The sequence below is a fragment of the Athene noctua genome, chromosome 22 (genome assembly GCF_965140245.1).
Source record: "Athene noctua chromosome 22, bAthNoc1.hap1.1, whole genome shotgun sequence".
Lineage (NCBI taxonomy): Eukaryota > Metazoa > Chordata > Aves > Strigiformes > Strigidae > Athene > Athene noctua.
The window spans coordinates 4,432,754-4,459,369 of record NC_134058.1 but is presented as its reverse complement, the minus strand read 5'-3'; the positions used below and the strand labels follow the sequence as shown (position 1 = coordinate 4,459,369).

General features: G+C 39.3%; 1 protein-coding gene across 4 annotated transcripts in view; it reads left to right on the top strand.

Annotated features, from left to right (window-relative positions):
* RERE (arginine-glutamic acid dipeptide repeats) overlaps positions 1-26,616 on the top strand; it is a 203,905-nt gene that overhangs the window by 72,834 nt on the left and 104,455 nt on the right. For 3 of the 4 annotated variants that reach the window (XM_074925103.1, XM_074925101.1, XM_074925100.1), the window contains 3 exons: positions 5,080-5,185; positions 6,674-6,770; positions 10,526-10,630. In XM_074925103.1, coding sequence (XP_074781204.1) covers positions 5,080-5,185; positions 6,674-6,770; positions 10,526-10,630 — 308 coding nt within the window. Of the gene's footprint in view, positions 1-5,079; positions 5,186-6,673; positions 6,771-10,525; positions 10,631-17,623; positions 17,755-26,616 lie in introns of those variants that run through there. The other variant, XM_074925104.1, reaches the window with a different exon arrangement.

The following is a 26,616-nucleotide window of genomic DNA, read 5'->3' as shown; positions in this document are numbered from 1 at the left end:
AATCACGTGAATTTTTTTTTTTTCTGATAGAATAATTTCAGTGTTGAAGATACGTTTGAACAGAAAGATGATCTTTTCCTTGTTTCTATTTTGCTATTTGTTTCTTTGTAATATCTACTACTCACTGACTCCAGCGTGCCCATCTGTCATCTCCAGCATTTCGTATATTGTTTCCAAAGCTAGTTGTGATTTAACGTGGTATCTAAATAGGGCAAGTAATGAAGGATACTGCTTAAATCCCTCTGAGAGAATCTGCAGGACATCTGTGATCATTTGCACAATTTGGTTAGTCATAACCCTGGGAAGAGAATGTGGAATCTCTTAAGATAGGAATTGTGATGTGCAATAGCTCTGTTTTCAAGTGTGTTCTAAAAGAAAACTGGCACCTTGGAATTGTAACATGGTATGGAAATCAGTGCATTCATACTTTTAAAGAGAACTGGCAAGATTATTTTTTTCCCTTTTAAGGGAAAGGCTCATTTTTAAATAGAAGTTGACCAGATGCTTGTAAATTGGGATGCTTTCATCCATTTACAGATTTTATCTGATTCTTCTTGAATGTCCAAAAATGATTAATGTGTTTTTTTTTAAAGGGAACAAAAACCAAAACAGGGGCAACAACAAAACTGCCAAATGAGAGCTTTGAGTACTGCAGCAATAGGCAATATTTTCATTTAAGGGGAGGATGGAGTTGTGTAGCACAGGGAATCTTTTTGAGCTGACAGAAAGAGCCTTTAAAGCACTTTACTATTGCTGTGATTTCTGCAAGTCTGAATTTGACATGTGACTATCTGCAGCTTTTCATATGTAAAGGTGTAAAAAAAAAACCCCAAACAACAACCCACCAAACCACTTCATGAACTAGGGGATGCTTCTTTTGTGTGAGCCTGGTTCTAAAATAAATAGTCTACCACAGAAGTTGGTGCCTTGACACCTCTGGGTATAGTCTGCTCTGTAAATGACATACATATTTAGAAAGCTGGCTGACAAAATAGCATGTCTAGGAATTTCTGTGCAATGAAGGATATAAATGTGAAAAACAAGATTCTGATAGATGTTTTGTATTTTTAGGGAGACTGAAATTCACTTCAGGTTAAAGCTCACAAAGTCATGCACGTTGGGAGAGTAGTTACAGAAAATACTTCTCAAGTTGAAGCTTTTAAATTAATTGGGCAAAAAAGCAGTAATCATGGTAAAAAGAGGTATTTACGAATGAGATCAGATCGCCATCCCTCAGCTAACACAAGCCAAAGAACCCACCACCCAAACCCAACTGCTATCAGCAGAGCACAAATAGCAGCAGCATTTATTAGTATGTCAGCATAGTTTTAGTTGCATTACTGTCCAGAGACTCTTCTCTAAAAAGTTACTTGCACATCTCAGTTGTAAATGATGTTTTTGTTGCTGCAGTCCTTGTGTACAGAGGCACTGAGTCGTGCCACGTGTGTGTGTTCTAGGATTCACATGATGAAGAACAGTTGGCATGATGGAGCATGAGCTGCTTTCCATTAAGAAAGATACACAAGTCTTGTAATTTTTGAGGATACATACATTGGCCATATTCATCTTTTCCTGTCACTTATAATTAATTTAAAATGCTTATTTTATAAAATTTAGCTTTTAGAAGTTAAAAGCATAGAGAGCCGGTGTATGCCATGGTTCAAATCTGTGCTTACACACCTCACTTCGATTGACTGTCTCTTGTTTTTATTATCTGTTCTGGTTGTAATTCAACTTTCATTACTTTCCTCCATAGTTTTTAAAAATACATAATTTTTGTTTCTGAAGTGTAATGAAAGGAAGGCCACTTTTCTGTGTTATGAAAACCCCTGTATTTTCTTTTTCTTTGTAGTTTTCCCCTCTGACAATGCCTCACAACTACACGATCAACCTAAAGAACTCCATACCATTCATGTTGGCAGGTTGCATTGTAGGGCAATTCATCATTTCCCTGCAAACTTTTTAGATTCAGCCAGCCTCCTGAAATTCAATCTCATTCCCCGTGTTATTCCTGACTGTGAACTGATTTCAGAGGAGGAAATGTTGTTGTTCTCTTCCACTGTGCAGAGTAAGTGCTAAGGTCAGGAATAAAACACAGCGAAGGGAACAACCAAGGCATTCTGTGAGTCTGAGACCAAAGTTTCAAAATGGGAAATGAGCACCTTCCCATCAGATTCAAGTGCTTGAGCTGGCAAAAAGCTCCAGACTGTGTGTAGATGTTATGCTTTCCTAAAGTATGGGCTTTTTGAATGAGAAGGTGATAAAATACTGCAAAACTTTACGAATACATTGCCTGCCTTCATAGTTTGTTAATGTGTCAATATTCCTAATAAACTCTTGTGTAATCCCCTGCTATTCCGTTTTTTAAACACGTATTGGGGAACGCGGGTGTTTGCAGTGAAGCTTACAGGAGGCACAGCAGTAAGGAAACTTCTCTTTGCATTGACTGAATGACAAACTGGGGTGGGCTTTTGGGAGGAGGGAAGAGGATAAGGTGGTCCCTGAGGGCAGCAAGTGGTAAAACTTCACTCCTAATTAGTGGTGGTTTTGGTTTTGTTTTTGTTTTGTTGGTTTTTTTTTTTTTTTTTTTTCCTATCCAAATGTATCAGAATGCTTTAAGTGATCTCAGCCTCATCCCTGTGCTGCTAAAAGCCCTGTGCTATTCTGTGATAAATCAGGAACTGAGACAGGGAAGTGATTGCATCACCACGTCCTTTACAGTCTTGGCTTAATTCAGAATAAAGCTGTGACCTCCCAGCTTACAGCTCTTTGTGATGCCAAGGCAATGAAAACGTTTGACAGTTTTGATCCCTCCCTTTTTTTCTCTCACATAATCTCAGTGTATGCATACATAAAGAACACATCTTCACACAAAACTTGTCACCCTCTTCCCGGGTTCTTTCTGCAAAACTGTCCCTTGGTAGCAGAGTCGCTGTAAGGTTACATCCGAGGTTGTAACCATTCATTCCGCATTTGCTGCCTTTGTCCTCTCCATCACTTACTCATCTTTTTATCAAGATACAGTAACTTGTGTCCTTTTCTCAGAGCTCTCCATCCATCGGCTGTTGATAGTTGTTCAGACTTTTGGTGATTTGATTTGTAGATAAGCATTTGTCCATCCCTGGCAGAGCAGTGTGTAGATCCCTAGTTCTCCTCCTCCTCCCCCCTCAGATGTAATTTGCTATTCAAAACCACCAGCACCAACAAAATTCAGTACTGTATATTTTTGTCGTCCTCCTTCCTGGTTGCATATACATATGTACTTATGCCTCCTTTACAGTGCTTCTTGGAGTGTTGTATTATTTGGAAGACACCTCACTTTAGTGGCACAAGCCAAGAAAATTAAAGCATTAGCTCTTGATGCTTGTTGTAAACTGTCCGTACGTACAAGTGGGTAGTTTCTGTGCCACAAAGCGATGGTTTCTGAGTGTGCTGTCGGGTCTTTGTGTAACACAAGAGAAAGAGAAGAAAATAAAATTTCAGCTAAGAAACGCAAAGGGAATTTGCAGAGAAATGCTGGGTTAATGTTTCTCATCATTGCCGCATGCTGTTCTTGTTAGCCCTGTTAGAATTTATGAACTCTTAGCAAGAGGGTAACAGAACATTTACTTTTTTGGTTGGTGGTTTTGGTGTTTTTTTTTTTTTGTTTTTTTTTTTTTTTTTGTCTATTTGGCACAGAACTTTATTTCAGAACAGGAAAGTCTGCAATCACCGTTTTTGAGCAGCAGGCAGCAGAAATCAGTGTTGCTTCTCAGATTTTGTTATTTTGTGGGGGGTTTTTTATGCATCAGACAAGCTTGTTGTCTTTGACTGCAAATATGTTATTTAAAAAAAGGAGGTTCAGGTTTCTCCTGTACAGCACAAAGACGCGTGGTATGTTTTTGAATGTTTTTTGAGACGTTCAGTACATGGAGCACATGTGGTAGCAGTGGCTTAGTTAACAGACTTTTTTCTGGCACAATGCTGCCACTAGCAGTTTTTTTGTGGTATTACATGTGTTTTTAATCAAAGTCTTCACAAAGTGCATTTAATGGAAAGATTTTGATGTTGTTTATTAAGCAGAAAGGATGAAAATTACTGTAACAACTGGGCTGATGTGAACAGGAGAGACGATAGGAACTTTCTGGTCCGGTAACCTGTGATTTAACTCTCAAATGTGAATGTTTTAAGAGCAGTCTTAGAAAGGTCTAGAGAACTGTAGTCCAGAAAAAACAAACGGTGCTTGCAGTTGCTTCATGCCAGAAGAATGTTAATTCCCCTTTAGGCCTTCCTCTCTTTCTTCAAGGGTTTTGGAGTGGTAGAAAGAATTGGCTACCAAGGGTTTCAAAGATAAACTGAAGCAGAGAGTCTGTAATAACTTGATGTAAAAAATTCTCTTTGTAAGTGGTGTTTATGCTTCAGTTGCCTTCTAAGAAGAAACAAACTGGTAGCTGGATCCTTACATGAAAAAGGAGCACTTGAGGAAAGTAGTTTTGTGTGAATTTTGCTGTTGGTTGTGTGAGGTACATGAGCAGTCAGTCAGTCTGTTGTTATTGGGATTGAAGTGCAGCATCCTATTCTTCTGTGTAAAGGAGTGTAATAAAGAACATCTATGATTATGTCTGAATCCATCTGTCCTTCTGGGGAAAAAATCTGGTATCTCCTAGTTACAACTGTTTAGAATGGTTGCATTTGTGGTACTATTGGTATTGTTTTTTCCGTGTTTGGCCATAAATACTTCTTGTTTGTAGAAATTAGCAGACTAAGATCATGCTGCATGAGGCCAAAAATTCCAATCCTCTTCTGACCCCTGCCACTTTTTTTTGTGAGTGAATAGATCAGTATCTGCTGGTCAGATATAGAGAGAGATACAACTGCATGATGATGCAGTCCTAGGTTCCTGTTGCCTTTGAATTTGAAGGGCGTTCTGCCACTAGCACATTGCCTTTGTTTTATTGTCACAGAAATATGTTTTCTTTCCTTTTGGGTCTTGCCTTAGTTTTTTTTTTTCAGTGTGAATACAAATTTTATACTTTAGAAGATTGTGTCAGATGTGGTCTGATTTCCTTTTTAGTAATGCCTTTAGACCTTCTTTTTCAGAGTAAACGGGACCATCTCCTTATGAATGTCAAATGGTACTATCGCCAGTCTGAAGTCCCAGATTCAGTCTATCAGCATTTGGTTCAGGACAGACACAATGAGAATGGTAAGTTAGGCTCTGTAGAGTAAGGCTTTCTTTACTTCTACTCTGAATTTTAAGTTTGAACAGTCCAGAAAGCAAGAACACTTCTGCCTAGGGATATGAAGCAAGGACTGTTTGATGAAAACAGTGTATTAGAGGATGGATGATAGTGTTTCTTACCTGCCTTGTTTGTTCTAACTAACCATCGTAGCTATAATCAGATCTATTTCTGGTATGGTTTAAATACTGTGCTGTATAATACTAATGCCTTGAGAGAGTAGTGAAAAACATCCGATCCTTTGTAGGCCTTCTGGACAGTGTACTGCTATCTTACTGGCTGAAGACCAAGTTATCTGAAGAAATGTGCATCTCTTCTGTTTTGGTTTTTTTTTTTTTTTTTTTTTTTTTTTTTTATTCTGCCATAGTGTCATCAGAACTATTGTTTTTTACATTCATGCTACATTGCATGTATGAATACTTGCTGTGATTAATACTGCAGTAAGTGATGTAACCGAACCACTCGTAGCTGAGTTCCCCCTTTTCTCTTTGCAAAAACAAGTGTGATCTTGGGTTTAATAGAAGCAGGAGAAACTTTAGTACGTATTCCAGTGTCATTTATCTCTTGCCTCTAGGGGAGACATAACATTTGCTTCCATTCTTACCAGGAAATTTCCTTGAGGCAACTGTTAAAATTCTGAAGATACTCCAAGGTGAATTGTGATGATAAAAGTTGATCCTTGAAATGTGGAACACAGCAACTTTTCTGTGCATGATAGTGTAAAGTTGAGCCTACGTTCTCCTTTTTGCAGGCATTAAGGATGTTTTGTGTGTGTGTTTAGCAAAAGCTGCACAAATCTAACATTTTCCTTACTAATTTATTTGAAACTTCTAACTATGGGATTATAGGCATAGTGTCAAAATGAGCATTTTTGGTCATGTGGCTGCTTTTTTATGTCACACTTCTGTGCACGTGGAGAAGTATTTTTGTGTGGTCTTCAAAGGTATTATAAAGAAGTCATGGAAAAAGTTGTCTTCCGTTTTTTTTTGTTAACACTGAGAATTTTCCGTATTTGAACATGAATGTCAACATTTATCTCAAAGCCACAGCACTAAGCAGTTAGTACTGTCAAGATTTTGTTGAGATGAAGATTACATATGCAAAACAACCAAGATCTTAACCTGGAAACCAGAAGTCAGTGATAAATTAATTTGCTTCGTTCCTTTCAGTTAGGAATGACCAGTTCTAGTGGTTAGTGGATGTCATCCAGTACCACTAAGAGCTCTTTCCCCTCTTTATAAATAGCAAGGGAGAATTCATGTGTAAAAAGGGTATCCCGTTATTTCCATACCTTACAGGTCATGTAAACAGTTTAACACTGAGGAGTCTCTCTTGAAGAAACATCCTCAAATTTTGACCTGTTAAAAAGACCTGCAAAATGGCAATGGTAGATGCTTTCACATTAAAGCTAATGTGTTGGTGCTTTTTTTGTTTGTGTTTTTGCTTTCTGGCAGACTCTGGACGAGAGCTTGTTATTACAGACCCAGTTATCAAGAACCGAGAGCTCTTCATTTCAGATTACGTTGACACTTACCACGCTGCTGCCCTCAGGTAAGTCACAGAGGATGTGGTGCAGCGGCTCAGAGGCGGCTGAGAAAAACCTTCTTGAGAGCGAGGTGCTTTTTCTGGTTTTCTGTGGGGATCATTAGCATACTGCTCAGCTTTCTCCTCATCTCCTCCAGTAATTAACTTGTTATCTGTTCTCATTCAAAAAGGAGCTGTAATTCTACAATCTCGTTTTAATCTCAGTTAATCAATGTTGCTCAGAAGATATTGTTTCCCATCGTTGCCAATTTAGGTTATTGCTAGTTCCCGCAGAAATACTACCCTTCCCTCCTCTGTGTTTGATTTCACTATTAACAATAGCATCTCCTAGCAAAGTGACTGTTAGTATGTCGCCCTGATTAAATTGCGTTAAAGGCTTTTTCTCTGAGGCACTTGTCATTGTTGCAGCTCAGCTAAGAGCTCCATTAAAAACTAGCTGCACAGACAGGAGGTAATGGACCCCTGTATTGTTCTCTGTACTGTCTGCCCTTCCCTGGAGGTTGCTGCTCTTTTTACTCACTGAGTTTTTAACTTCAGTGGCTAACCTTTGACTAGGCTGAAGGGACACACCATTCCTTAAAAATGTTTTCAAATAGAAACAGCGAGGCATTATTTTTCAGCAGATTTTTCAATATGCCAAACATGCATGGATATTGTCAAAATGCAAATTGAATAATCTCCCTGATAATAATGCTCAGATGGTGTTTCAGTAGAACCATCTGGAGACATTTTTTTGTTCAGAGTCACTTTGCTGAAGCCACTTACTTCAAGACAAACTAGCTGCAACTTCTATTATATGGGTGGGAAGAAGTCTTTGATTTACAGATTAGACTTTTTTTTTCTAAACTCAGAAAATTCCAGTGGTGTACAGTAATCTCATGAAATTCCACAGGGCCTTTTCTGAGTTACAGAAGGTCACTTTCCAATTTTAAATCAGCGTGCTTAGAAACAAGCTAGCAGGAGGTTGGCTGTCTTGATGGAACCAATCTTGGAAAACTGACTCTGCTTTAACAGAGAGAAGCTGAACTGTGTGGATGGAATTTTCCCTGGGAGGATTTTAACTTCTCTTCAACATTCTTTCTGTGTTGTTTTTAGTTTGGTTTTTTTTTTTCTTTAAAGAAAGGATAAAAGTGGGAAGATAAAAATAGAATATATGTGTATACCAGGCAAGCTTGAAAAATAACCTTCTCTTCTCCCCTTCCAAAAGGAGTGGAGGCTGCTGAGAGGCCAGACTGCTTCCTCGATGTGTCTTGTGCTTCGTCTGCATTGGTTTTGTTTGGAAGTTCATACCACAGGCACCTTTCAACTCGCCCTTTTGTTTCTCTTTGTTGGCTTTCCCTGTTGTTTCATTGTGTTCTGAATTGTTCATGCTTTTAATAATTCTTACAGGCTTGTAGATAAGATGGTATCTAAAGATGCTGATAATTGAGAGAATGTACTTCTGCAGGATAAAGATTATATTTTTGTTGATTTTTTTTCTAGCAAATTGTGATTAATACGTGCAATTTTCAGTGTACAAGATGAACATAAGGGTAATTGCACACGGAGTTCTAACAGTTCGAGAACACAGACTAGGCAGTAGGTATTGTGATGCGTGAAAGGAGGGTTAACATGAAATTCTAATTTATTCTAATCCAAGATTATTTTTCTGCCCTCTGCAAACAAAATGGCTCTGGTCACACAATGAATTGATGACAAACTGGAAAATAAAACCAGTGATTGTAACTACTAATCTTCTGCTCTAACCAGTGGAAAAAAATAACTTAGAGGATACTCATAGATCCCTGTGGAAGTCTGTAATAAAAGTTATGTTCTTTTTACCTATATGGTAAATCTTTGTCGTAATGTGTAGTACTACTTGTCTGAAATGCTATGAACAAGATGTACTGCTTTCATGAATATAGATAATATAAGCTTACCTGGAAAATGCTTGTGAACGGTGAGATGAATTACTGAAGGAAACGAAATATTTTCCCCCCAAATACTTTTAAAATTTGAATTTAATTTGAAATGGCAAAACAAATATCCCTTCTCATTTTTCTTTCTTTCTAAATGACTAAACTCAGAAACCAGCTTCAGCCAACCAGGGATAAAATAAATAGTAGTGAACAAGTTTGTCTTTCAGTATTTCTGTGTGACATCTCAATTATGGACCTTGTTAATGTTCCATTACAACCTGGCGTGACCCCTGCAATATCCAGTGTTGCTTTGTCCTTTGCTAGAAAGGCAGTTGACTGAAAATTAGGCAATCATAGGGACAATTATGCAGCCTCAGCTCACAGGATAGCCGTATTGATTTGGTCTTAAAACAGTCAGCAACTTTATTCATCCTTCATCCTTTTGTTTTGTTGTTGTTGGTTTGTTTTTTTTTTTTTTTTTTTTTTTTTTTGTTTGTTTGTTTTTTTTTTTTTTTTTTGTCCTCGCCTGTAGTAGTTGATGTTGTGGATGGGCGAGCTCATGTTCCATGGCAGGTTTGCAGTGGCTGTTGATTGGTAAAGTCTTGTGGAAGCACTTTACCACGAAAAGGTTAGGAAGGGAAGCAAGCTTAGCGCTTCTACCTCCTGGTGCAGTTTTTCAAGTATGCGGGGCTTTTAAGCTCGGTGAGAAGACAAGGCAAATGAATCCAGTAGTATTACAGGCTAAATAATTATTTATCTTGGTGTACTGGTGGCAATAGCACTTTTCATTCAATTTTAACCAAGGCTGGCAAACCTTTTTTACAACGTTAAATAAGTCCCTTAGCTTATTTATAATAGCAAATACTATTCAGTGAGTACAAGGGAAAAGGGATGCTATCTATATTAACACTAGAAAGCTTGAAATACTGAAAAAGAGCAAAATCTTGTGCTTTGTTTATTGCATTGAATCAGCTTTAGATAAAAAGCACTAACTCTTGGGTTGTCTGGCCTGTTTGTCTCTGCCCGCTTCTGATCTGATTTACTTGGCGGCAGTAAACTGCGACGCATTGAACGACAAAACACGAGCAGCTGTCGAACATTAACAGTCCAACAAACCCTTGAGGAAATGAGATGCAACTTCTTACAGCTAGTCTTCATGCTTAAGGATAATGACTTCATCAACAAGCTATATTAAAAAAAATTATTAACAATCTGTTGTAGAACAAGATAATAAATCCTATTTTCCTCATTTTACTCCCTTTTTTTTTTTTTAAAAAAAAAGTCTTTATGTGTTTTACTGTCTTTTGTGTGGTAGTAGAAGGAAGAAACTTTAGAGTGTTTGGAATTTGTATTGTTAAGATTGCAATCCTGTGAAAAACAGCCTAGCTTTGCTTTTTATTTGGAAGTATTATTAAACTGAAATTTTATTTAGCCTTCTAAATAAAAAGCTGACTTCCCAAATAATATGATTAGTAGAATTTTGGAAGCTTCCTTAAAGATGTAAGTGTAATAGGACTGTAAAAACTTTGAAAATAAGACATCTTCAGGACTGTATTTCTGGGGTAGATATTGTCTGTTCGTCTGATTAAATTTGGGCTCTTCAGGACTGTGTGCTGGCTGAATGAGAATTAATGAATGTTTGTAGAATACCATCTGAGACACTGTAACTGAATTTTCTTCCCTTTCCACCATGGGAAGAATCTGCATGGTTATTTGTTACAAAAGGCTTTTATTTATGATGTTTTAGACATTTATGAGAACACAAGGCTGTCTGTGGCTTATACACAGATTGCAGTGGCACTTAATTAAAATAGTTGTTATTCAAGATAGAGTTCTAATACCATTTTCCCCTCTTTCTTTCAGAGGGAAGTGTAATATCTCCCATTTCTCTGACATATTTGCTGCTAGAGAGTTTAAAGCCCGAGTGGATTCATTTTTCTACATACTGGGCTATAATCCAGAGACAAGGTAAGTGACGTGACTTTTCAAGGCAAGCTTTACTACTGATCTGAGCCTGTAGGAACAGGAAAACTACTCAAGGGAAAAAAAGTTAACATTAGCTATGATGCTGGTAGGAAGGTGGGGTGGCAGGGAGCGCGAGGAGAAGCTACATCTTCCTGCTGAGTGTGTGTATAGGAGAAGAATTAGCAAACAATGAAATTGTGCAGTGAGTCATGACATCTGGTTGCATCTTTGGGTAAATAACATACTGCTTCAAAAGAGGTTTTCTAAAACTGTGAAATGTTTCTTAAAGGTTGCAAACATTCGCAGGAATTCTTAGCTGTCTCATTGGCTAAATGCAGACCCCTCAGAATTATTTTTGAAAATACATTCACATCTTCTAGTAAGCAATGCTGAAATGAGATACTTTAAGAAACCGAGTTGAAAGTTTTTAAGTGTGGAAATTCATGATTTTGTGTGTAAATACTCATAGAGGGTCCATATATCAACAATTCCTAGTTTACGCTTTGCTGGCCTAGAGCGAGTTAGAAGTACAGAAAGAACTCTTTTGGGGAATTACTACGTTTTTGAAGAAGGGTGTGTTCAGCATGCTCTTTCATTCTGCAGTTCCTTCAGTCTGCCTGGGAGTTGTCCAACCACTCTGTATCAGCTGTGTTTGGAAACCAAAGCTGGTACTAGACTGTACCTTCATTATTCTTTCAGGTCCAAACCATGACTCTTTTTTTTTTTTTTTTTTTTAAATTTATGTAGTTTTGTAAACACAGAGGATGCCTTACAGATACCAGCCTTAAAGAGTTTGTTGTCTAGTGGCATATTTCTATGAGCACATGAGTAAAAGATCGCTTGAGTAACAGGGCTCAGCAAGGTCTGTGCCACCTGGAAGTGCTATTGTTTCCTTCAGTGCAGAAAACATAATTAGCGATGGACCTTGACTTCTAGAGATATTGTTGAAAAAAGTATTAAGTGGGGATTAGCTAGGCATATAAATAATAAATATTCAAATTGTTCCATGGTAGATTTACAGTTTCTAATGCAGATATGAATCTTTATGCTTCAGGGCATCGCCAACCACTAACTGCTTGCAGTTAGGAAGAAACTCCCTGTGTGGGCATATTATTATGTAATTGCCTATTTATGAGGCTTCCTGTACCTTACTCTGAAGAGTCTTAAACTGTCCATATGTCTGGGACAGGGCACTGGACTAGGTAACCTCCCTTAACTGATCCAGTTTACATTCAGGTGTTGTCAGTGTAAGTCCTTAGGAAGCAATCATGCTCTAGTATATGGTGCTGAGCTCTGGGAAGAGGACGTGAAATCCTATAATGTTTTAAAATGCAATATTTTAAAATGTCTTTGCAACATCATTTGTGTGGGGTTTTTCTTTTTTTGAGCAGTCCATCAGGGCAAGGCATTTATGAAGTCTGTCTTGATGCACCTCTCTGATGTTCAGCACCGTGCTTGACCCCTCTATTTAGCACTTTTCTTCAATGCATTTTAGTTTTGAGGGCATAAATGCTAAATGAACTATTTGTACTAGTGTTCAAGTTCTGTGTTTAATGGATGACTTCTCCTATAAAACGCCATTTATGCGAGTTGTCAGTGCAGACTTAAACCTACCTTCTGGTAGAAGTAGCTCTTAATTCTTTCAGCTATTAGGAAATGACTGAGCCTGGAAAGATCAATAAAATGACAAAGTACAGCACTTAGTGATCAGCTAATTAGTCAGACTAGCCAGTTCTCAAAATGTAGGTTTTTCTTCATTTGGTTGCAGCCGGTGTTTGTTATTTTAATTCTAGCTCTTCCAAGTCTGTATTTTGTCTTGGAATGGGGGGGGTGGTTTAGCAAAAGGAGCTGAGTCTAGGTGGCTTGATTTTCTGTGTTTGCTACGGCCTTAGAATGCATGCTGCTTTGAATTCCTAATTCTAGATTGGTTTTACTTTTGGAATAGAAGTATTATAACGTGCATTTCAGGATGACCTGTTGGTGGTTTGTCTATGAAAACAAAGCTTCATCTTCACCTTGATTAGCTTTTCTAATGTAGTGTTTGTTTCACATGAAAAGGATGGAAAATTTTCATGGTAGCTTGAAGTATTAGTTTGTTGCAAATTAGGTTCTGAGTACAGCAGTGTGACCCCCTCAACTGATCTGCAGAAACGTGTGGTAGGATACATTATTAGACCAAACAAGCTTGAGCTGTAGATTGCATCTACAAAGATGTACTTCTGTTCGAGTGGTTTTGGTTTGTGTTCAGCAGAAGATGCTCATCACTTTTCCAGGACTCTCAAATGCAGTTTAATGTGTTGGAAATCTGACTTTTTTTCTATGTTTTCATATGTTGTATTTGCAAAACAATCTGCAAAAATCAGACCCCCAAAACATCCAAAACACTGGTGTGGTAGATGTGTAGTAAGAGGCCCTTTTGTTCTTGGAGCACACAGTGCTGAAGGAAAATATGCTTTGTCCTTTTTTTTTCCTATTTGAAAGCTTGCTTGAATATAGCTTTAGCTTGGGAAATATCAACTGTGATCCTACTGTTGATCGTTCTGCAGTCTGGACGTGGTAAACCTGTGTGCTTTGGGATAACTTTTTTTCTTTACAGTGTGTATCTAGCTGGGAGTTTTTCTATAGAGTTTGGTAAAAGATTACATGCTCTGTTTCATTAATTCTCACATTAGTGAGAAAAATCTGATTGTGGAATAAAAAAATACTCTTAAAGCTAGAGGTTGGGTGTTACCACCTTGAATAAAGCGTTAATCAAGCTAGTAAGCAGACCTGAAATATGTTCCTGGCTCTCAAGAGTGGGAATACATCTGCTAAGCTTGTATAGCCAGCAGAGAAAGGAAATTCATTTTATGCTAAGTACATTAAAATAATTAATTTCATGTCTCTTCAGAGAAGTGATTGCTCTGACACTGATTCTACTACCATGGAATCCCACTCAAACTTTTGAGGCTCCTCAAATGGCCAGACGAGACTAATGCCTTATCAAAGAAGTGATCTTAAGTGAATTGTACATGCCCTGAAATCAGTTCAGAAGCATTTCAGAGTGTATGGAATAGCAGTCAAGAAGCATTAATGGATAAAGCAAAACAGACCTGATGTACCAGTCTGGAGCACAGGTCTGCTGGGGAGCGGCTGAGGGAACTGGGGGGGTTCAGTCTGGAGAAGAGGAGGCTGAGGGGAGACCTCCTGGCCCTCTGCAACTCCCTGCCAGGAGGGTGCAGAGAGGGGGGATGAGTCTCTGGAGCCAAGGAGCCAGCGCCAGGCCCCGAGGGAATGGCCTCAAGCTGCCCAGGGCAGGGTCAGGCTGGCTCTGAGGAAGGATTTCTGTGCAGAAGGGGCTGTTGGGCGTTGGAATGGGCTGCCCAGGGCAGGGGGGAGTCCCCGGGATCCCTGGGGGGGTTGAAGAGTCGGGCTGAGCCAGCGCTGAGGGATCTGCGGGAGTTGGGAACGGTCAGGGTGAGGTTCAGGGTTGGGCTGGAGGAGCTTCAGGGGCTTTTCTGACCGAGATTGTTCTGATTCTGTGATAGCACTTCAGAAAATCAGTAACTGCACCAGCTTGAGTTAAGCTGTTGATTTTGGTATTTGAGTCAGAACTCAGGTCTGCCTGTTAAGAAGAAATATGCAGCAAGGCTTGGGAGAGCTCTTGAACATGTCGCTTGACCTCAGACAGCTGCCTGTCACCAGCTCATACCTTACCACTCCTTTCCTGCAACCCTAGCTCCTACCTGATCTGCCCTATGTAGCGGATTCTGGCAAGGACTTTTCCCAGTCCTTCCTTTTTGTACTCTGACATCCTGTATGGACTTACAGAAACAACTTTGAACTGTCTGACTCAAGGATGCAGGCATGCCAGATGCCACTATAGGTACTGGCCTGGTTTTGTAGTGTACTGGCACATACTAGTCAGTCAGTTCTTGAGTAAATAAAGACATTGCAAAGTTTTGACACTGACATCTGTAAATATACATAGATTTAAATGCTACTGAATTTTTACTTGGAACTAGAAACAATCAGATATTATTCTACCAACAGTTCTCATGGCTGTGAATCAGAATTACTCTCTACAACATTGTTTTGCATTGTAGAACAAAATAATACCAAACATTCAAGGCATGGGTGAATTTTCTGAATAGGTGTTTTGGGAAGACCAGGATCTTGTCTGTGTTTTTATTCCACAACATTTGCTTTTTCTTAATTCTTAATCTTTTTCTTCTGAAGTGTTCTTGTTGGGGAATGTTGTAAGCTAAATGAGTATTGGTGTGTCTGAGAGGAGTGTTCCCCAAAGTGAAATTGAAGTTGACTTGCTTTTTTTTTTTTTTTCCTTGTCTTTCATGGCTTACTATTTTGTTGTCTGGAAGGGGATTTCTGTTTAAAGTCTTCATCAAGAGCCTGTTTTTGTTTTTCTCCTTTCAATGAAAGTGTAGTGGGTGGAGTACAAGTTTCAGGTCTAGAAATGGAGAAGACCAGTGTATACTCTTACAAAATCAAGAAGCCAGTGTGGAATTGTGTGTAAGTAGGGTTTTCAAAGCTTCCTCTTAACATTGCCTTTATTTGTAAAAAATTGTGGTTGAATGATAAATTGATATCTACAACCACAATGCAAACAGAGGCTCAAGAGGACTGCAGAGCTCTGTTTTGCTATTTTGATCTTTTTTTCTGGCTAATTTTTAGCAGTCAGAATATTTTGATTCTATGCATATAATAGTGCCTAGGGCAGTGATAGAGGATGAAATGATCATAACGGTTTTTAAATGTATCCAACCTTATGTCTCAAATCAGAGCCTTAAAATGAGGCTTACTAGGCTCACCCTTAGCAGAACCCTGAGAGTTTGGGGTGTACTTTGTTTAAACAAGAAAATTCCTACAGTGTATCACAAGTCAATTTTTTTTTTTTTTTTAATAGGTTTAGCAATTTTATCAGGAATCCTCCTGATGGGGGAGATTGGGGACTGTTTGCATGGTATGCCCATGTGATGTGAAACAGATGGCTTCTGTATGTCTTCCTAAATTACAGCAAAATAGTTTCATATTTCTCTTGTCTAATATTCCTGGGAAAGAATTATGGAAGATGCTGAGCACCCTCACTTCATGTCAGTAGGTATTGTCATGTGTTGGAGGTGCCTTGCAGTTGATTCCTTTTAAACAAACAGGCAAAAACCCTTCAAAAACCTGTATTTAGATAAATGGATGTATAACTTCCTTGGGTGGTTCTTTCTAGCTGATATCACACTTATTTGTACTATTTGGAATACATTATTTCTGTGTGTTCATATCTCAATTTATTTTTGAACTGGAGGGTAGCATAAAAGCTGAGAACTTTTTCTCAAGTTCATGTTGTGAATTTGAGGGGAAAAACCCCAATCCAGAACAGCAGCAACAAAAAAATCCAGAAATGCATTTCAGCTGTAGTTGAAATGAAGACCAGATACATTCGGCCTTGTAAGTGCTCTTAAATGGGTCAGCTGGTAAAGACTGTGCAACAGATTTGGAGTAGGCTTTTTTTTTTTCCTAGTCTGTAGTCTGGGAAAATTTGGTCAGAGAGTCTTCTGAATGTGGTGCCTCCTGTAATGTTTTTATAACAGAAGTGAGCTGATAAAATATTATCATGGTTTTGTCTCCTTTTTTTTTTTTTAAAGCAGTTTATAAAACTTCATTGTGTTTCTGGAATTTTTAAATAAATAGCCTAGTATAGCTTAGTAATTTAAAAAAACATAGGAACTTTTATCATGGTTGGTTGTGTTTGATTTTTAAAGGTTTGGTGTTGGGTTTTTTTGTGGTTTTTTGTTTGTTTTTTTTTTTTTGTTTTTAACAAGTGTTTTACAAGCCCCTCTGTCCTGTATCTTTGGGAACGGCTCCTTCAGATTATGAATGAGCTTTGATAGCATCAGTTAGCTTCAGCAGAGCCGCAGTAGCTGAAATGTTCAAGTTACTGAACATTTGAATTATTATTGCAGGTTCATTGAAGGAGCCAGACTATGTTGGTGAAGGTTTCCAAGAAGGGAGTGGGAGGTAACATACTTTGGGCAAGAGGAAAGGTCTATCCACCTATTTTGTAACAAAATTTTCTCACTGAATTATTCTGAAAGAAAACTTGGGGTTGTTCCGTGGCCTGATCTGTTTTGCCTAATCTGTTTCTGTCTTTTAAACTCCAAAATTTGAGAAACTTTCTATTCTCCTGTAGTATCACAGTAAATTCAGGCATCTGATGCTCTAAGATGGAGGCAGGTATACTAATGAGAGCATATTATGCTGTAGGGATATTACCTTCATAGAAATGGGTGGCTAAGAAATTTTTTTATAATTACATAAGTATGTGGTAAAAATCAAGGATGATGGAGGAAGCTGAAATAGAGTCAGGTCTAGCTCCTCTTGGATTCACTCTGTGTTCACACGTGCTTGTAAATGGTAATGGCATTGTTGCTGAGAATCCCTGTGCTTTAAATGTTCTCGTATATTGCATTATTGACAGGTAGTATAAAAGTATTTTGTGAATCAGCTTGCTGCTTCGTTTCCTAACCAAAAAACTGTATATTCAAATGTGGAGCTTCTGTTATTTGCATCTGTGAAAACCGCTAAGCCTTTTACTGAATGTAATTTTTAAAAAGCTGCTCACGAAGTGGGAAGAACGTGCTTTCAGAAGCCTGTTTTAAATCGCAGAAGGTATTTAAAAAAAAAAAAAAAAAAAAGTGCTGGAACCCAGCTCCCCAGCCTTGGAATGGCTCTGCTCTCTAGCGTTGGCTGTATCAGATCCCCTAGCTAAGGCCCCACTTCCCTGCACACTAGCTTGGTGTGCCGAGGCTGCGGAGGCTGTTCAGTGCGCTTTATTTACGGAAACAGCAGGGTTGAGATTGATTGCGTTGTAAGACAGTGTGTGGATGAGGGAGGGTCACAGCACATGCTCAGTCCTGTCAGTCCGAGGGCGAAGTTTCTGCGTTCTGCGTGCAGGCTTAGGTCATAGCACAAGCTCAGTGAAAGCTCTCTGAGGTCTCTCAGACTGCATGTGCCTCCATTTTGAGTTGGTAGAGTGGAAAAGGCAGAGTTTTTAGCTGTTAAGTAGAGGGTTCAGGAATACATCTAGACCCACAAGAGCCTGTCATAGTCATGGATGATCCATTCAGCCCCTGCAGGTAGGCTACATCACTCTGGCCTCCCCTAAACAGTGATGATTTTTGCTGTTATTTGTGACTTCTGAAATGTTTATGAAATCATTTCATTACTATTGCATGTTCCTCAGAACCTTGTAATCACATCAGCTTTGCTGTGCAGCTGTTCGGACCGTGCATGAGGGCACTGAGCAGGGAATCTGCTGGCTAAGGGGTGCATGTAGCAAAAATGTTGAAGCTGTCTGGGCTTTTTTAATTTTTTTTTATTTTTTTTTTTATTCTCCCCTCGTGGTGCAGTTTTAATTTCAGTTGTGCTGTCTGCATGCCAGCCTTCTGGCAGGTCTGTAGGGAGCTGCAGAGGCGCTCCGCAGGATGCAGTGCTGCTGCCGAAGTGGCTATTAGGAAATGTTTGGGCCTGCAACAGACTGTTTAGATAATGTTACAGGAAGGGTCGTAGATCAGCAGCCATTGGTTGCTCTGAGGATGGGTGGTTCTCATTTTGATTGAGGGGCAGTGATCCTGCTGATACTTCCTCAAGTATTAAGGAAAAAAAAAAAAAAATCCCGAAAACTAGCCGGCATGCTTCTGCTTGCTTGTCAGTCACATGCAAATAACACTTATGCATCTAAAATGCAGCAATATTGTTTTATGCGTTGACAAGCTCCTCACGTGACAGCTGTGGAAGCAATACCCCCGTCGGTTTTATGGGGCTAGCAAAACACTTCAATTTTTAGACTGATCCGAATAAAACGGATGACTTGGGCTGCACAGTTTCGTGTGATGATAGTATGGTTGTGGCCAGCTTTGCGGTCCTTGTGGGACAGCTGTCAGTGACCTGTCGCTGCTACAGATCGGTGGGTTTGAGAGGACTTGGGTGTGTTGAGTGGGAGTAAACTTGATTGCGCAGCATGTTCTCATTCACAGCAGTGTCTGAGCTTGTGCAGAACTGGGTGCTGTTTTGCTGTGGCCCTCTGCCTAGCCACTTGGCTTGCGGAACTGATCCCGGGACCGTGGGGTCTGTTGCTGTTGGGAAATACTTCAGTCAGGGCAACTTGTTTGTGAGTTACTGGATTGAGTTCAAAGGTGACAGGATGGTTTGTGCTGCTCATAGTGACATCTCTGGAACTTTGTAGCCTTGCACACACAGCCAGTCACCTGTGTGTGTGCATCGCTGGGGCTACCTTCCTCCTCTCCTTACAAGCCAAGGAAGGAATGATGAATAAGACTGCATAATTTTGCCCGTGTTAGTGCAGTGTCTGTATCTGTATGCTCTCTGAAGTGTCATTCCCTTTTCCATTTCCTTTTATACCTATTTAGTGTGGGTCACTCGTCATTTTTGCTATTGGCTGAAGCAAAGTCATGCTAATGATTACAGAACACAATTCCCTTGAACTTTCAGTCCGGCTGAATCGTCTCGTAGTTGAAAGGGGTGTCTCTGTAGGCCTAGGCTTTAGAAACATTCCTAATAAAGCAGCTACTTGAATATGTACAGGAATATGCCACTGCTCTGCAGGAATACAGGGATGTGACACCTGTGTCCTTAACATTTGTTCTAAATGTTGACTTACAAGCAGAAGAGAATGCATTAAGGGATGGGGAGTGTATAAAGCAGTCTGCTTTTGTGCTGGCTTTAGTGATAATTTGGGCACGCATTTAAAAGAGACTTGAAAAAAATTCTACTTCAAAACTTAAAATGAAAATTTGGCCTTGCTTATTTTTAGCAACTATAAGGTTAATTTAAAATAGAACAGGTGGGAAAAAAAAAAAAAAGAAAAAGAAAAAAAACCCCCACCTCTAGGTTATAACAAAACAAAATCTGATTGTCAGACAAAAGTATTACATTTGGCAAAACAAGTACTGCTGGAATAATATGCCAAACAAGGCATTCTTCACTTAATCACTCACACATGTGAGCTTGTGGATGTGATGTTGGTTGTATTGGCACCCAGAACTCCCCTTGATGGATGCCTCTGGTGTCTGTGCTCTGCTCGTGTAGAATCAGATGGTTCCTGCTCCTAGCAAATGTATAGATATTTTTATTCCCTGTGGCAGTACTCCTCTCACAGCAGACCTTCAGTGGTTTTTGACATCTCAATTTTTCCTTTCCCCATGCTTCAACATAAATGTCTTTCACCTGCATTGCCAGTTGTGGAGTTGGTCAGCCAGTAGTAAAAACAGTTTTTATAATGAGAGCAGTTCCTTAGGTTTGTGAATAGGTGTACAAGACTGTTAATGCTTTGTTTTAAAAATACCCCCAACAACACAAGGAGAAAACCAACCTCCTTACTCACCCCCCACCCCAACCCAACCAACAAAAATAACTAAAAAAAACCCCCCCAAACAACAAAAAAAACACCCAACCCTTGGTAGCAGGAGAAATAAGGGTGTCTGCTGTAAGGTACCTGTGGTACTGGCAAGATACTTGGTGTGCTGAAAAGCCCCTTTCTCCTTGCTCAGACTGTGAGTGTGCTGACGCAGTGACTACTGATGGTGAAGTTTTAAGCTGGCTGGATGCCCAGAAGATTCTCTCCAGTTCAGAGACTGTTGATAGGTGGTCTGGTGAGCCACTCCAGACAACTGCTTGAAGTTACAAATACGTTACGGAAAGTGCTTGTATTTTGTCCTTTGGATGAAGAAATAGTGATTAAGTACTTGCTAGTCTTAATTCCCTTTGTTCTGGCTTAATTTTAGCTTTGTTTCAAGACTTAAATCAGTAAGATTACCTTTTCCTCCTTCCTTCGAATTCTTTAGGCTGTAATTTGTTTTAATTAGAGCTTTGTATTTCCAGGTGTATGGCAGAACTAGGGATATCTTCAGTCTTGTTTTATGCTTCGCATTCTTCATGCTTATCACCTTTAACATATGCTGTTGTTTCTCCATCTATCTGCTGTTCAAGCAAGGTGGAGATTTGTGTTGTCAAGCAAGCTAAGAGACTGAGTGGTAGATCATTTCATCTAACCTTGATGGAACTTTATAGAAAAAAAATTAACTGCTAGGTTGCCTGGTTCCATTGTCCTGCATATAAATTCTGATTGTGCTGAAGAAACAATGCTGATGTAGTATATAGTTGGTTTTAATAGTGAATATTTGCTCTGGGAAGTGCAAAGATACTGCCTGGCCATTTTAGAAACTGTAGTTATAATATAGTTATATGAGCTATAAACACTTGAAGCAATATAATTCCATGTTGAATTCACTTGCATATTTACTTCTCAGTGTAACTGTAGCTTGTCTATAAGTAACATTCTGGTTCTATTAAAATCATATGTAGACCAGGTAAAAAACTTTTCTATAATGCAAAGGTTTTTCCTAACTCATTTTTTGGAACTTGCGGTCAAAATACTGGTGTCTTCCTTATTTGAGGGTAAATAAATATTGGAAAACAAGTATTAGAGAGGTGATCAATGAATTCTACAACCAAAATATTACCTGCAGAGGTAATTCCTGTGTGGAGAGACTGCTCGTTTCCTTTGCAACAACGTGTGTCTCAGAATGGCTGTTACCATCACTTCCATCCTACCTTTTGAGTAGGGGACAGTACTTCGAAGGACTGTGTAGGGGTTTTTTTTCCTCCTGTATAAACCTGATGAAAAATAATGTTGTCTTGACAAAGCTTTCTCTGTCTGACTCAAACTTCTGCAACTCCTCCCTTCTCCAAACAGCAGCATGGGTGCAGAACATGGAGTCCTCCACTTCCTTAAAATTCTGGCTCTGCAATCAGTCAGCAGGTGTGAGCTTGTACTGATAATACAATGTTAGTACATGTTTATTCATTCCTGCTTTAGATTAAGCAATCACTAAAAACATTCCTGTCTAAATTCATTTGCCTGAAATGCAGGGTTGAATTTTTCACTCTGAACACAAAATTGCTTTTTTTTTTTTTATTATAACACACTGCTACAACAGGTTTTAAACACAACTTAAAAAACTTACTAGAGGCTCAGCATTAGCAAAAATATTTTCTGAGCATTAAGATACTACTTTAAAAAGGTTTAAGTCACAGATGCAAGCTGGGCATATGAAATCAGGTAACTTGAAGTAAAATTTTTAATGTAGAAAATAGTTGTTGGTAAAAAAGCTAATGAACAACTGTTTAATCTGTAAATTTATCTAGGTCCCCATATAATGAAAACAAACCAATGTGAGTAACTCATTGTCTTTAAGCAGGAATTGCAGGGTTTTTTCTGGGGAGGACCTAATTCTGTTCTTGGGCACCTCATGGCTTTGTGGTAGTTGTGGGGTTTTTTTGGTTAAAGTTTGAATGGCCTGAACCTGATTTTCATATTTTGAATGACGTATTGTAAGAGCATAACATGCATAAGAACGGTCGTCTTGGGCCAAATTAAGGATTCATTTGGCTCAGTGTATTGTCTCCCAACAGTGACCATAAGCAGATGCTTGGAGAAAGTAAGACTGGAGCTGTGCTGTATGGCAGGGGCTTGCTGTGTTTGTGGGCAGTCTATTTGGCATTGCTGTGCTGAAATCTTATGACTTAGTGTTGCAGTGGAGCAAATGTATGTAAATCTCTTTTTTTTTTTTTTTGTAGTGAGGTCTTTGCAGATAGAGCCTGCACAGCATCAGCTGAGGGAGGAGCATGGCAAGAGAAGTTCAGATTTTTTGGTTTATGGATGCACAGAATAAAAAGAAACAATGTCCTACCAAATGGATCTCTTGCATGTAATGCCAGTCCCTTTCAGGCCCTGATAAACTATTTTTTAACCAGCTGAAGTTGAAGTGGAGTAATTTTGTTCTCTCCTGTTTTGTCCCTCTAGAGATGGAACAAAATGATCCTTGCCAGATGTTTTTAGAACTGCCTCTGAAGAGTGTGGTGTTTTTTTTAATCTTGGGTATTGGACCATTTGCATAAAAGGATTTTTTTAAAAAAACTTTTATTGAGATTTTTCTCTTTCCTGCCTACTTCAGATTTATATTAATTTTACAGAAATCACAAATATCTAGGAATTGCCTTACTGTATCACACTTTCAATTTATATAACTGATTATCTTGCCAGTAATAGTGACTGACTGGCTACGTCAGTGTTAAAGTGTATGATTTCAATTTATAATCTGTTCTGCCTATAATACATATATCTAATCTGGTTTGGGTTTTATTTAGTAAGCCATTGATTTTCTCACCAGGCTTCATAAATAAACCATAATCTCCAAAGATTCATTGTTTAGTGCTTATAGCTTGTTATTGCTTATTAAAAATAAAAAACCACCCCCAATGCCCTGCATATCTTTCATCTGTGTCTTTTCATCTTTTGTTATATAAAAGTAATGACCTCTTGCGGGTGTTGTTGCACAGTTCCTCAGCTAACAGTCTGTCCCCCCACTGTGATGTTGAAGGCCCAGAAATCACTGTTCTGGTACCAGTTGTGGCCTCAGCTTCAGAGGGCTCTGTGCCCTCCTACGGGTTGTACTCCGGGATGGCGAGATCTGTGTAGACTCCTAGTGCTTCTAGTCTAATGGCTGGAACTTTTTTTTACACTGTGAAGATTGCCTTAGCGACATGCATATGTTGCAGAAGGCAGTGTGTTTTAGCAAGTTGGTTTTGAAAAGCTTTTTCTGAGAGCTGCGAAGAGAATTAGAAAGACTGCTTGAAAGGTGGTTTGTGGCTGGGCCATTTGGCCTGTTAAAAATCCTTTTTCTGTTGAAGCATCCCTCGAGTTTAATTACAGATCACCTCAGCGTACAGAATCAGGAATGATTATTCCAAGAGTGGTTAAACAGGTAGCACAGAACCCTGTCCTCTATGTGGCATTTGGGTTTTGGCGTTTTGTTTTGGTGTTTGGGTTTTTTTAATCTTAATGGTAGCATGAAGTTATTGTCATGTTTTCTAAGCTGTTGCTGGCTAGTAGCAGGTGTCTCGGAAAGCCAGTGCAAGTGCAGTGTGTGGCGGAGAGCATGCAGTGCGTGGTGACCACAGCAGAATGAAATTAAAGCCTGTCTGCTGGGTGCAATGAGCTGATGAAGAATATAGTTGGTTGAGTGTGATACTGCAGTAGCACCACCTCCCTCACCCTGTCTCAGGAATGTAAGTCAGTATATAAAAAATGTGCAATTACTGTGTAGCTTGTTTCTTGCTGAACTTTGGTAGTAAAAAGGGAAGACATGAAAGAAGCAGTGTCACAATTCCTAAGCTTCCACCTTGTGCACAGGATCCCTGACCTCTAAGGGAGCAGCGTGTGTAGCTTCTTTCAGAAGCTTGGCTTCTAGCAAAGTCCTTCACTAAATGTGCTGGGTGAAGAAGTGACTTGGATTCATGTCAAAGACAGGACAAAGGTAGGATGGTGCAGAGAAGTGCTACGTGGAAATCTGTAAATGCCTTTTGCCATTGCCGCCAACTTGGGAGAGTTCTGCTGCGAGTTTCTAGCCTTGAACCCTGCATGGCTCTGGCAGTACCGTAACAGCAGTTGGTGTTGCAAGTCCTGAACCCGGGTTATCCTCAAAGCTGCTCTAGTGTGCTTCAGTGCAGCTCAGCCTCTGTCTGGCAGCAGTTTTCGTGGCCGTGTTTCGGCCCTTAATGGCATTGTGATGCCACGGCACGGGCACAGGCTGCCAGTTGTGCCAGGTTTTTTGTAAATGGCATGAGTATAGACGAGAAGGTAGATGACAAACAGAGGGTTAAACTTGTTTGTGTATTGGAAATTGTGCGGGACCTCTTGTTGCCGACCTTCCTTCCTCTCTTTCCTTCTTTCTAAAGCTGATAAATTAAAGCTCTGCACCACCCTGTGCTGTCTCCTGTTCCTTTCTCATCCTCACCTCTGAACTGTTTTCTCTCAGTGGTGCTGCTTTTGGCCTTGAACCTCCAACCTCCTCCGTTGCTTTAGAATTGGAAGGACAAAGCTTTATTGAACTGAACATCCTCTCTCTTCTCTCGGAACTGTTTGGAACAAGCCTCTCTCGGATTAGAGTATGCTTGTTTTGCCCTGCTCAGCTACAGAAGCTTCTTGCCTTTTTGATATTCAGTCGCAGGCTTCCATCTCCTTTCTGACCAGCCCCTGTTTACTTTGCAGAATACAACGTTGTCATGGCAACAGGTTACTTTTCAAAGGGAACATCTTGTCATTATATTTAATCCACTGCAGCTGAAGAGGACTGAAATATTAAGTTGTTGTTGCTATGGATACTGCTTTGTTACATCAGTTTCTTTTGTGTCAGATTTCATATACAGTGTTGGGTCCTCTTTTTTCTTTCCCGTCGAATAAACACAGAGTGCTGTTCCATTATTATTGTAATTGCTTTCCACCAATATAATTTAGCTTAAAAATCTACAGTGCATTTTAGTTTCCATAGCAAGAATTTTCTTTCCATTTGCAAACCCATTCCAGGGGACGTGGAAACGGTAAAAATTATTTAACAGACTGTGTGCCCTTGCAGAACGATCAGCTTTTTGTGCCTTTTGAAAAAAAGTGTGATGTAGGGCAGTCTGAAAGAGCTTCCTGCACAGCAGCTGAATTGAATCCAGTCCTTACCTTTTGGGGCAGGAGGAGGGAGTACCTTTAGGGTGTGAATATAATCAGGAAATGGTAAATGAGCGATGAAACGGCACACAGAAGTATTTCTCTCGACACTTCATGTGAGGAATCATGGTTGGGTAGCCCCATTGAGTTTTCCCAGCTAACTCTACATAGTTAGGAGCAGAGGTTCCCTCCAAAACTTTGCTTTTATCTTTGCAATTACTTACAGGATGCTTCAGACTCCTCTAACAAGGCTTGATTCTTAACCGCTTTATTTATCATACTCAGTGTGATGCAACTGAAGAACATGGGAGTTGAGGGATATTTGGAGTGCTGTGTTTTTTCTTGTCTAAATGGAATATAGTTTGAGCGGCCTTTGGCTGGTGTGAAATAGTGTAGCTGGCAGAAACTGCATAGACATGTTTTCAGTTTGACTTGCACTAACTAGTAGAGATGTACGTGGCTTTAAAATGAATTCTGGGAATAAAGGAAGAGCATCAGCATTTTCTGTTGTCAGTTTTCCCTTCATTCCTCACAAGGAAACATTCTGACACCTTGTCACTGCAAAAATGTACCTTCGTATTTAATTTATGACTTTGTTGTAAATATAAAATTGTTTTTCTAGTTCAGTCATTTCTTTGCATAACCTGAAAACAAGAGTTAACAGTGTCAGATCGTGTCTTGCAAAAATATGCAATGGAGAAAAAACATTTTCCCATGTTCTCGTTCTTTTCAGGAAACTTTTGGCACATACTTTAGAGTGGATCTGCTTACCAGGAGGTAGCATTGCACAGACATCAAGACAGAAGATTGAGTATTACAAAACCTGTGTTTATTCCTGTCAGACAGGTTCTCCAGTCTTCTTGTCTTGGATAAAGTCCATTCAGATCCAGAGCTGTAGTTCACCCGCTTGTGTTACCAATGAATAACGTTTCAGAATGGTCAATAAGGTCAAGTTTAACTTAACACACATAGGCAACATACTTGGAAGTTTTGAGGTGAAAATGTTCGTAAAGATACACAAATGATCATGTAAAAAAAACCCAAAAAACAAACCCCAAACCCAACCCTCCAGTAACCTTTTTTGGCTTCAAGTGGTATTTAATGGTTTGGATTCTGAATTTTTAAAAGTATAAAGGAAACTTTATCAGTCACAGCTTAAGATCACTGTGAACGTGGCAGTGTGACTTAAGAAATCCTGCAGGGCACCAGCTTACTTGTAAAATGATGTTCTTACTCCTGTATCAGCAGATTGCAAGATGAATTCAGGTTTGCTCTTTCCAAGTTAAGGATGGTGATCTCTAAGGTTTATGTGTGTGCTCTTCCTTGCCAGTGTGTTGAGAGGCACTTAAATGTCTTGCAGTTATTGAGGAGTTAAATTCAAAAGTTTATCTTAAAACAGCTCTGAATTTTGTTGTCCTTC